General features: G+C 37.1%; 1 protein-coding gene across 1 annotated transcript; it reads right to left on the bottom strand.

The window, feature by feature from the left end:
- Positions 1-2,918: 2,918 nt before the first annotated feature.
- Positions 2,919-12,529, bottom strand: LOC108666729 (elongin-B). Its single transcript, XM_018153646.2, has 4 exons — positions 12,363-12,529; positions 6,080-6,173; positions 5,695-5,842; positions 2,919-4,552 (listed from the first exon to the last, which is right to left on the bottom strand). The coding sequence occupies exons 1-4, from the start codon at positions 12,363-12,365 to the stop codon at positions 4,450-4,452; spliced, it is 348 nt and encodes a 115-aa protein (XP_018009135.1). The 5' UTR covers positions 12,366-12,529; the 3' UTR covers positions 2,919-4,449.
- Positions 12,530-12,660: the final 131 nt, after the last annotated feature.

The following is a 12,660-nucleotide window of genomic DNA, read 5'->3' as shown; positions in this document are numbered from 1 at the left end:
TTCTTAGTCGTATAAGCAGCTTGGTAGTTACGTTCTATCTTTATTCGCGAAGCTGATGAATACGGAGAAAGATCACAAGTCTGACAAGTTCCGTGAATTGTGGAGAATATTATTCGCACTAATCACTTTATAATTATTTCGGTAAAGAATAGGCATCACTATGCGATAGATATTTCTAGTTAATAATTTGTGTACGAATATATTTATAATTTTCAACGCTATTCGTACCTGAATGCATGTTAACCGAAGTTTCCGCGGGTTAAAATACGTTTTGAAAATTATTTGATTTCACTGTAATCCGCGCAAAGTTTAGTTTCAAGTGATTAGGCAAAAGCAGATGAGAATATGAGATCAAACGAAGTACCTATGTCTATGTGCAATGTGCGTGCACAGGGTCAATTTTACAAACTATATTTGCCAAATGCAGAGTGATTCATTTCCGCGATAACCGGCAAGTCCGGCATTAGAAGTGCAACATTAGCAGGTATACCATGTACATGGGCACTATTATTTCAATAAAAATAACTCCGCTCGATTATAAATATTTCGAATCGCTGAAGAAAATGTCATTTCACAAGGAACGGAGCCATGATTTAATTTTGTATGAAAGTTGAAAAACGACGCATTTCAAAATGGTAGCGACAGCTAAGAAGAACACCAACATTTTACTATCTAAAACCTAAGGCTAATCACATTAATATATTGCATGTAAAGAGAAAGTTAGGGTGTTTATATTATATAATGACAGTGGTAAAGGAAAATCGAAAGATGTACCGGTAACAGGAACATCGCGAGACACAAGAACTGTGATAATAAGGTAAGAAAGTTGAAGGTGGTGCAGAAGAGGAAAGATGACAGCGAAGTGGAGGAGGGGAGGGTGTAGAGAACCTGTCGCGGCTCATGGTACCTGCCGCAGCGGCAGTCAGGGAAGAAATCCTCACTGATATATCCACGATTTCCAGAAGAGAAACTCACCTCCTACTGCGAAAGCTGATCCTCTATCATCATCTCGGATTATCTGTCCTAATCCAACTTGTGGTGAAGGTAATAGTACGGTGAATAATGTTAGTATGACATAGGGACACCGTAAACAAAACATTTTCACTGAGACGCACTCGCTCACTTCACCAACACATCCTCACCACATGACAGTCAAGTCAGCACTGGAGATCCTCCGGGCTCCGCACACCCGGACCACCAGCTCTCACTGGAACTGCGGCATCGTTCCTTTGCGCATGCGCCAAGCGGCGCATGGAAGTCCTTCGGTGACCCTAAAATACACGACTAATCAAGTTTGTAGGTTCAGAAACAATTAATCGTTTCGGTGCTCAGATGCGCCTTTCGATCATTTGTAAGAAAAAACATATTTGTGGTGGAGTTTTTTTAATATTTATTTAAAAACAAATATGTAAGTTGCGTGAATTATGGTTGGTGTTTTAGGAATTAAACTAGATTATAAATTAGAATGTTTGATTCTTAATGCAATTTTTAATACAATTTGCGTGATAGTATAAATTTTATTGTATTGTGAATAACTTAAAGATGTTGCTATTAAATTTTATTATGGATGATGGAAAAAAATCTTCTTATACTTTCTACCGTGTCGTGTCACCCAGATATATCATAAAATACTGTTTACGTATATTTTTTTACTTCAAAAAGTTTTATATTTGCTTTTTCAATAATACTCACGTGAACTGTAGGTTATTATTTTTATATCCTCTTAGAACACTTGGCACTCCGCATGCCAGTTCACTTACACACTAAAAATTTTTCACGACCCATCGTCAACAGAATGTAAACATCAATAATTTTAATTTCAATTTTAAATGCAACATTTAGCAATTTTCATGTAAGCAGACTAAATTTGTTGTTAGACTTACGGAAAAAAGATAATTTGGTTAGAATAAGTTTTAAAACGACTCGCGTGAACGCAGTTGGGGCCTCAATGATGACACGTCTGCTCTTCCGTTACCAGAACCCCAACCCCATCCACCCTCAGCAATGCCCCTTCTCTCCTAAGCTCCTTAGCTGAAGTTATAATCAAACAAACCAATAATGCACTGGAGTAACAGTCCCATAATCTGGGATACAAAACGAGCAATAAAAAGGCATCCATGAATTCATAATTTAATGCATTTTACGCATACTTACGATTAAATAGTTAGTGAAAAAAATAAACTCTTAACAGGGACAGAAGATGAGATCCTCCCGACGTTAATTCAATCATGTTAATGTTGACTAGTATTCTCATGCAATACTTCCCCCCCCAGAACAGCCGTGAGTACGGCAGCAAGCTAGCGTCTCGCCACACCATCCTTCTTGAACTCACTCCTCAGGCGGACTTCTGACGTGTGTCTGTGTGCTTCATAAGTCCTATGGCATTTCGCGTTCCTAGAGGCATTGTTCTGAGAGTCCCATCACAAGGCTCGCAGTATATGATTGCGGGTCTCATTTGTGGGATTAAGTTGTTATGTAGGTAGGATTACTTACATTTTCCTTCTCTCTCTCTCTCGTGCGTCCCGTGTAAGTGAGCTTTTGTTCGAGTGTCTTCGTTGTTGTTCACTTGTTACTCCTTGTCACTTCGTATCTTTTATGCTGACGCTGTTTCACTCGAGCCAGCTTCATTGGGCTGGACAGCTAACCTCCCGCTACTTGCAGGGGATGAACGACGAAAATTTTTAAATAAACGAAACCTTCCGCCTTGCTCTCTCTTAATGTACGCGTTTTCCATGTTGATTCAATCCATGTTTTAGACGTTTGTACGACTAATGAGACAGATTAATCGGTGCACGCTGTCCAAACTGGGAAGCCCAGACGCAGGGAACTTCATAACGCAACCATGAACTTAACTTCAATCTGAAGATAACCCAGAGAGGTGGGAATAAGAATAACTACAGGGTTCAAGAAGACAAACATTTCGATTTAAAGTTTTACTTATTAAATTATTGGACGACAAATAATAAGAAACTCAACGGCGAAAAATTGTCACAGATCTTGTTTGATCGTCGCGTCAGTGACGTAACGTTGAAATCATAATGAAGTATATCGTTGCAATCTAACAGATAAATCGAAAGACTATGAGTGAATGTTTCAATAGCATTTACGTATGAATAGATCAAACATAACCTTGCGTTAAAAAGAGGATGATTCTGCTAGAATAGCAAGCAGAAATGCTAGAAATCTGCATGATACACAAGTTTCTAAGGTATTACATATATAAGCGCATTAAACGGACTAATATGATGACCTTCAAGCACTAAACTGATGTTCTTCTTTCGGCACAAACGTTCTCTCGGTGTAGCAAAACTGGGCAATAGAGATGCAAGAAAGACAACAATAGAGATGCAAGATAAGAGCATTACTACAAGTTCTCTAGGAACATTACAGAAATTTCAATGTAGAAAGTAAGCTCTTTCACACTCTCCACTTACACAATTTTGAGGTACTATTCGAAATGAACCATTTTTCACTCAATTTTTCAGAATGAATGCTAATCCCTTTAAATTTGAACCATAAATAAACAACTCCTCACCATCGATAGAAAAACTCGAGACCCTTCATTTCACTCACACATCTCGAGACAATAAATCGCATGCATGTACTCCAAGATTGGCGAAGGACCAAAATAACAAAATCAAGGGAATGAATGCCTAAATCTTTAATTGGTAGACTCGTCTGAGCCGAAGTCAAATTCATATCAATTGCATCTAAGTGGAAAACCAAGTGCTTGCACTGAACCAGACTCTGCATTGCATTAGATTTAGCGGTTTCCAAATAATAAAATGCACGCTTACTTAATTGTTCAAGTACGTTTTCAAAATCTACAAAATTTCTTCGCAACGTAGGAGAAACCTAAAGAACTCGTGACTATCTCGTCAATCATTTGACACCGTAACCAATATCTTCTTTACCTTCAACTTTAAAAAACAAGGAGCCTCATTTACCAGAAAGCAGATGAATACGTCTGATCGAGCGATGCTGAGTCTAACCATTGAAGAAGCTGCCTTGAGATCGTTAATAAACCGGAAACAGCTCTTTAAAAAATATAGAAACGCTCAATATAATTTCATCAGAAGGACCGTAGCGTAGCTCCGTTATTTCGTACTCTAAGGTAGAAACTAATCATCATGAACGGCATTAGGAACAAAATAAATACACAGAAGTATCCAGTAACTGTTATGATTGGGTAAAAAAGTTAGACGAGCATTTAAAATGCTTCACTGAATGGAACTCGAATCCAATAGCTTATAAGTGATGAGTAAAATAACTTTGAAATAAACTTGACTATGCTGCGCGATCCAGCTCTCAACAGATGGTTTTGAAGAATTAGACTAAAACATGAGCTAATGCACAAATTATGAAAAATAAGCAGTGGGAGCCAGATTAATTTTGGGACATAGTTAACTGAAAAGGTTTGTTGTTGCAGCGTTTGTTGCGGTCAGTTGTTCACTCGTGCATGGGGTTGTTGTCTTGCCGCATGACTTCAGGCAGGTCTGGGGGGGATGACAACGCACTGAATGAAAGCTCCTCGAACTCCCCATCATCACCTCTGAAAATATTAAATTTAGTTAGAAAAATGTTCCAAACATTTTAGCATTTTATACTCATGTTCATGAAAAATATAACGTTGCAGTTATATTTTTCTCGACACATAGCTAGGCTACGTTAGGTGAAGTAATGCGGATACGTTCCTTGCATTTCATTGTCCTTTAAATATTATAAGTTTGAGCAAACTTTGAAATGAATGCTCTCTCGATGAGAAAACGAGGAAAAGTATAGGCAAAAATAATGACTGAGTGAAGAGACGTTTACATAATATCCCGAACAATTCACATTCTACTGAATATTATTTCAGGACCTAAAACATACGAGGCGGTACCCAGAAAAAATTGGCCTGTCTTTTTGTTTAATTTATTTATTTATCCGAAATCTTTTAGAAATTGCTGGAGTTGTCCAAGTCAATTGGGACAATTCCGCAAGGTCGGCAATACTTCAATGCCAATCTTCAGGAATAGATCCCTAATTTCCTCAACATTTTCTTCAGTCCAGTGAGTGGAAGGACTACCAGAGCGAGGTTGGTCACCAATTGACATTTCAAATTTTTTGGAGCGGAAAAAACACTAAAAAAACGGCCATAGCATCATCCATGCCATAGCAACTCTCCCCATAGCATAATCCTTGAAGGTTATGTGTAGCATTTTCTTGTCAGTTTCTCACAGAAGAAAGAAAAATTTTATTTCAGCATGTTGTTCAAGAAAATCAGTCATCAAAAAAGATGAGTGCGCAAAGCAAGTGCAACAAAAAATTTGTGATACTTGAAGATGGCCTTCTAGGGCAACGATGCTTTTTCACTACCGGGAGCGTAATGGCAGTAATGTTCACAGGCAGTAATGCTGATTATGGGGGGTGTCAACAGAATCCTTTTTAGCATATACATTAATACAGCACAATATTATCATAGGGATTTTGTTCCACAGGATTGTTTCTAGTAAAGCGGGACTGTAATTAAAATGCATAAGAATATAATGCTTACAATTCCAAGCCAAAATAAATTATCAGTACCGGTGTCTAACATGACTTAACCAAATTTTCATTCACATATTTCACAAAATTATACTTGAAAAACATTAGAAAAATAAAAAAGCAAAAAACAATAAAAAGATAGTTACAAAAAATGACCATCATCGCTACCTGATACAGAGGCCAATGGAGGCTGGAGTATGAGCACGAGCACTCTGCACGGTGAAGCTGTAGTCGCTCAAGGTTTTGTCATCACTGAAGACTTCGTTGCCATACTCATCACTGAGCTTTTGGTCTTCTGGAGCAACCTTCAGGATACCTGTGAAATAAGTTTGATGTATTCAGAAACTCAACAAATTTAATTTAATGCTGACAGATGGCTAATAGAAGATTAATACACAACCATAAAATCTGCAGAGATATATATGAAAGTTGCATTTTAGTTGTAAAAAAAATATTGTGAGTTAAGGGTGTTATGAAAAATAAAGGGCAACCAATTTTCCAAAAAAAACTTCAAGTTTCTCAGTATCAAAACAACTTGAATTCAGTAAATCACCTTGAATAATTTTCTTGAGCTCCCTGATGGTGGTCGTTTCCTTGGCATCTGTGAAGATGGTAGTTTTTTTCCGGCGGATCATGAGGAAAACATCCTGTAATTGGGAGACAGATTGTTAACATGCACCACAACCATCCAGTACACAGATGTTCTCACCTGAAACCTTAAATGAATGTTACAAAGTGGGTTAAAATTTTCAAGGCAGCAACAGTTCAAACAACATTGCATCTGCAAAAGTCAGGCCAGGTAAAATATCAAATTAATGGTAAAGCCTGGGTGGAAGAACAATTGAAATCATTTATGCTCTGGAACAAGTTTATGGTAAAAGTACCTGAAAGAAATCAGCAACCTACAAAAAGTTTAATCATTTTTGAAGTAGAAGAACTGAGACCAAGAGCTACCTGTGCTGAGGCTGTCCATTGACATCAGTTTTTGGAGAAAACATTAATGCTGTTTGTGATCTTTGAAAAAAATTGGCAGATAACTGCCGAATCAGTAGCAGTCACACTCAACATCTCTGTGGGTTTGGCACAAGCAATTCTGGTGAACAGTTTTGGACTGAGCAGGCTCTCTGCTCAATGGGTTCCTAGCTTTGCACCCAGATGAGCAGGAATAAAAGGTCCTATAAAAATGTCAACAAGTGGGATGAGAACCATAAAATTTTCTTATATGTGTTGTGTTGTGATGTGTAATTGTGGTTCGTAATGTTATGTTGCCATAATATGCTATGTTTTGATGGATTGTGTTTTGCAAGTTGTCTTACCTATGTTATGTGTTAGCAAGTATTGTGCTACGGTATGTTATGCCATTTAATAATTATTATTGCTATGTTGTGTTGTGTTATGATATGTTGGGTAATGTTATGTTGGGTTTTAAGGTGTTGTTTTATGCCATGTTACAATTTTATATTATAATGTGCCATGTTATGATGGGTTGTGTAATGTCATCTTAAATGGTTTTATAATGTGTTACAATGTCTTGTGTTATATTATGTCATAATGTGTTATATTATCTTGTCTTATAATGGGTTTTGATATGTTATTTTGCCATGTTAACTAGACCTCACATTTTAAACACAACATTATTATTGAAACACAACAGATTCCAACAAAAATCAACAATTAATACTGCAATGCAACATATTATGATGCAACAAAAGGCATTATATTGCATTACAACACATGAGTATGCATTAGAAAACATCATATTGTATTAGAGCACACAACTATGCATTTGATTGCATTAGGACACATTATAACGTTTTAGAATACATTGAAGTCCATTAGAATACATTTAAACAGGTTTGGACAAATGGCAATACACTAGAGGGCATTATAACATATAAAAAAAAAACATTAGAACACCCTAGATTGCAATAAAACACACTAGATTGCATTAGAATGCATTAGTATGCACTAGACTGCACTAGATTGTAATAGAAGGCATTAGATTATAATAAAATTCAATAGAATGCGTTAGTATGCACACGAATAAACCAAATGGCACTAGAACGCAATCGAACGAAAGATCTAGATTTCATTAGAATGCACAATATAGCATTTGAATGAAGGAGAGCACATTAAAATGCACTAGAACACAGTAGAAGCCCATCTCTTACTAGGGCAAGTTGCAATTGGCCCTTAAGGTCGGATTGTTAATCCAGAGCCAGGAATATGAGTTAGGTTCAGACTTTTACAAGGCGCCGGACCCCGATGCACACCGGGCTGGTGCTTACACTAAGTATGGGGTGATTCACAGAAATTTCCTTTTTTTATATAGTGCCAAACAGCCAGATGTTGCAGGAAAAGTGCAGGGAGTCTTTCATATGGAAGGCAGGGTCATGAAGTTTTGTGTCCTGCCCAGTCAGTAGCCACTATGCATAGGACAAGTGAGCAGCATGTGTTTGCTATCAAAGCATACTTTTCTAATAGTCATTCCATTATTGCTACTTAATAAGCATTCCATACTCAGGTCTGTATTCATTATTCAGGGCTGGTTCCTGATTGGAAATCAAGTGTTATGTAGGTGAACACATTTAGGGCAAGTGGAAGTGTGAATGCAAGAGGGTCTGGAAGTCAGGGGCCTTTTCAATGGAGGTAAGCAGACCACACAGCATAATTTCCAATTAAACTTCTGGGACATTTTGCAGAGGGGCAAGTGCTTCACCCTCATTTAAAGGGACCTTCTGCCAGCTTGATCCCTCAATTTGGCTCCGTATGAATTTTAATGGGGTTATCTTGAATCAATTGTTTACAATGACTCTCCCAAGACCCTACCTCATTTGAAGAACAACATACACCAAGCCATTGCCAACATACCTGTGAATATGCCTCAGCAAGTTGAACAGAACTTCAAAAATTGACTAACCGAATGCATTGACAATGGAGGCAGTCATTTGTCTGATGTCTTTAAAATAAAGTAATACTAAGTTTTGGTAATATCTTTTTTAACAAAATTTTTACTGTAATGAAATCTTTACTGTTTCTCTTTTTCAGCTTTCAAATCAGCAAGGTTCTGTGAATCACCCTGCATATTACTTTACATAGATCCTTGTATGCCAGGTCATGAACCACCATTTCTAGATGGCTAAAATTCCATCCTGTGCCAGGGTGCAGGCAAGGTATGGAATATATGTACTAGGCAAAGCGCAACTGAATTTTTTGAGCCGTGGTTTTATGGATTTGACAGCCGTGATTTCATTTCTTCAAGCCGTGATTCCATTTTTTCGAGCCGTGTACAGCAATCCCTTGATTAGCACGGTTTTGATTAACGCGGAAAAAAAAATTGCGACCTACCCTTAATCTACGCGGTGCCAGTTTTGATTAGCGCGACTTTGTTTTCACAATGCATAATTTTCCCGCCTCTAGCCAGAGGTGTTACGTTTGTAACAAAAGTGTTACTTTTTGCTTATTAGATCTATGTTGTTACTTTTGTTACGACTTTTGGAAAAATTTGCCATATATTGTTACTTTATGAATTTCAGCCAATAATTCTTTAAATAAGGTCCCGTTCCCTAGGCACTCGTGCTGACTACAGAGTCAGTTTAACCGCGCCTTGTCTCGTTCATAACTCGAATGGTAGAGTTCAGCAACGTTCGCCGGTAAGTGCGCCATGCCGGTGCTCTAGTTACTCGTTAGCCTTCAACTGGTCAAGATCGCTGCCATATCTACTGCTCACTTTTATCAAACTAAATAATTTTCCTTGACAAATTACCGTCATAATTATGGACAAAAAGGGAACGCTTAAACGTAAAAATATCACTTTGGAGACTAAGCTTGAAATAATTAAGCGTTTTGATAATGGTGAAACGAAAACGAAGATCGGTGAAGACCTAGGGTTTCCTGAGTATGTAATTATTATGTAACTTTGCTATTTTTGAGGATTCATTATAATTATTCCCATATATTCTTAAGTTTGATTAGAGCGGTTTTGCTTAACACGGTAAAACTTGGGGATTTATTAACCGCGTTAATCAAGGGATTGCTGTATTCCATATCTCGGCCATGAAAAGCCATTTACGAGGTGCAAATTTATTTACATTTACAAAGTCCATGCACGTGTTGCCCCAAACTGCCCAAATCTCTAATTTTACCCTAAAACAGTCAAACATCAACAATAACATTTGTCTTTACTGTAAGCTGAACACGTGTTAATGCAGTCTTTTCTTGTTTTGCAACTATGCGCAATCTTCAACAAAACGTTTAGGTTGACTTGTATACATTACAATGATTACGTTCTGCAGGATATTTTGGCAGGAACGGTAAAGTAATGCAGATTGCAGACGTGGAAAATTTTATGTATCGACATGTTTGCCAAGCGCAAACTGCAATTTTTTCAATCTAACAGAAATTTATGACATTCAAGCTGGTAGATAGTATCATACCTACTCCTACTGAAATTATATGATATTAGAGCCCCAATATTTCAGAAAAAAATAGGACTTTTCTAGCCCTGCAAGTGCCAGGGTGTATGCCACTCAGCCACTGCTTAGGCTTTGAGCCTATCAGCCTAATGTCACTGTGCACAGGATTAATCCATAGTAATGGTAATCAATAGGCTACCATCAAACGGGGTAAAAAGGGACGGTTTTGAGCGTTTTTTTGTTAATAACTTCTTACCATGAAACATTTCAGAAACACGTTTAGGCTCATTTTATAGCTCTTTGGAAGGGCTATCGAATGGCATCTTTAAAAAAATTCCATATGCTATTTGTAAGGTGCTAGACGCAATATAAAAAGCTCCTGAATTAATCTGGAAATGGGGTAAAAAGGGACACTTGAAATAAAACTTAATTTTAAACATTTGAAGCATGCAGAGTGTTCTCATCTATTACTAACAGTACTCTGAAGTCCTCCTCTTCCTTTGTAGATGATGTAAATGTAGAATAAATGACATTTTCCATGATTTTTACTTGTTTTTCCTTTATTGATATGATATTACCATATTCATTAATTACCGTATTATTAATGTGATATTACTGTATCCATGGACATGCCATTGAGCATTGACAACAACCTTGTCCACTGCAAGCTTCATAGCAGCAGCCATGTAGCATTTTTTTGTATCTGTAAGCTTACAGGATGGTTTGTAATTTTGCACAATTTTAATTGAGTCTTAGTGATTTCACTATAACAAAAAAGATCATGAAAAACACACCTGAAACAGAAAATATTGTTTTGGTGACAACATCATATGTTTTGAAGAAATAAATCATAGTTTAGGTCAATTACTTTTCATTCTATGATGCCCAGTGCACAATTCTATACATAGCGTTCTACGTACAATTTTGTGACGACCAACGATGCACTAATTTTTCAATAAGTGAATTTTTTTTTCACCGAGCTAGGTAAATGTAATCAAAATTCTTTGTTGTTAATCAATTTTTTTTTTAACTGGAGCCTTTGCTAACTGAGGTTCCACTGTAAATGCATTTTTAAGGGTGTCTCTAATTACCCCGGGGGGTGTCCCTTTTTACCCCGTCACACAGAAATGGCTGCAATTTTTTTTAATGAGATAGGCAAAATCCGGCAATTACGTTTTCAAGCCGACACCTGGGGCTGGGCGCAACTGCAACTTTTATGTAAGTAAAATTTCTTGATACAGCGAAAAATTTTTTGCTCCAGACCTTAGCAGATGTACTTTTCCAAAATCGCGCTTTTTCACACTTTTTTTCAGCAATTTTTTAGAGATAGTAAATGTTTGATTTCTTGACTAGCTTTATACATAATAGATAGTAAAAATGTTGAAGTTTACGCAAATATTTTTAGTTTTGCAATATTTTGATTAGTTTAGCTGCTACAACATTTCTACAAAATGTGGGACGCACGTCCCTATTTACCCGACCCATCCCTTTTTACCCTATTTGACGGCATAGTGACAAACCAGAGATTTCTTAGAATCAGTTCATTTTTAATTTCCTCATTTACCCAAGATTTAAACAAATTTTTATGTATAATGATGCTGGTATCCAGGATACTTTACTGGTTTACTTATAGGACTTAAAAATGAACTTGAGGGAGAGTCTAAAATACTCTCTGCAGTCTGCTTTGCCACTATGTTAAAATTGACGGTACCATTCTGAGTTAAGTTTATGATGCTCAAAGCCTCAAAGTCAGTCCAAAGTGAAAAATTGGGCATAAGCCACTGGTGAATTGGGCAAAAATACTCGTGAATTTAGCTAATTTCCCCCATTCCTGTCAATCATATATCCTTCCTGCGCATAGTGGCAAACCAGAGCTTTTTTAGAATCAGTTCATTTTTAATATCCTCATTTGCTCAAGATTTAAACCAATTGCTTATGTATGACAATGCTGGTATCCAGGATACTTTACTGGTCTACTTATAGGACTCAAAAATGAACTTGAGGGAAAGTTTAAAAAACTCTCTGCTTTGCCACTAAATCCTGCGTCCCTGGTCAAAACAACATAGCTAAAGCAGAGTTCCTGAATTTGATTACCTTTCTAAAAACTTGCCTTCTAGTTTCATTAATATAATAGATTACTATTATTTCTATTTTGTGTTGACTAGTGACAGCCGTGGCTATAGTGCTCTCCTAGTCCATACTCCATAGTGAGTCCAGACTCCAAGGGCTGACGGCTGAGGCAGCCATCTAAGTCAAAACGTGGAGTTGAGTAGCATTGAAGATTCGACCTCAGTGTCAGTGGATAGCCTACCATAATTACTCAAGATTAATAATACTTTACTTAACAGCAATATACACCCCCAAATATACACTACTACTTCAGGCAACTATACAACATTTTCCCGGTCAACAGTGACATACCATTTTGAAGAATTTCGATAGATATCCAAATTTTACCGCTCGGCTAAACTTTAGCACTCCGCGGAGAGCTCAAACACGGGGCTCATCAAAGACTGGACACTGAAGGTTACATAGGGAGTTAATGAGGCAACAAATTTTTCGGTGAAATATTTTCTGATAAATGTTGAATCGACAGAACAACAGAGGATGCCGGTTCATAAATATTTGGCATAAACATAAATAATGATCGTTTAAAATTGTTAGAATCATCATATTGGATAACATTTTACAATAACTTGAGAAATAATTCGTTTCAATC

Source organism: Hyalella azteca, unplaced genomic scaffold, assembly GCF_000764305.2.
Source record: "Hyalella azteca isolate HAZT.00-mixed unplaced genomic scaffold, Hazt_2.0.2 contig422, whole genome shotgun sequence".
In the NCBI taxonomy this organism is placed as follows: Eukaryota; Metazoa; Arthropoda; class Malacostraca; order Amphipoda; family Hyalellidae; genus Hyalella; species Hyalella azteca.
The sequence above is the reverse complement of the archived record's forward strand: the minus strand, read 5'-3'. Positions and strand labels throughout refer to the sequence as shown.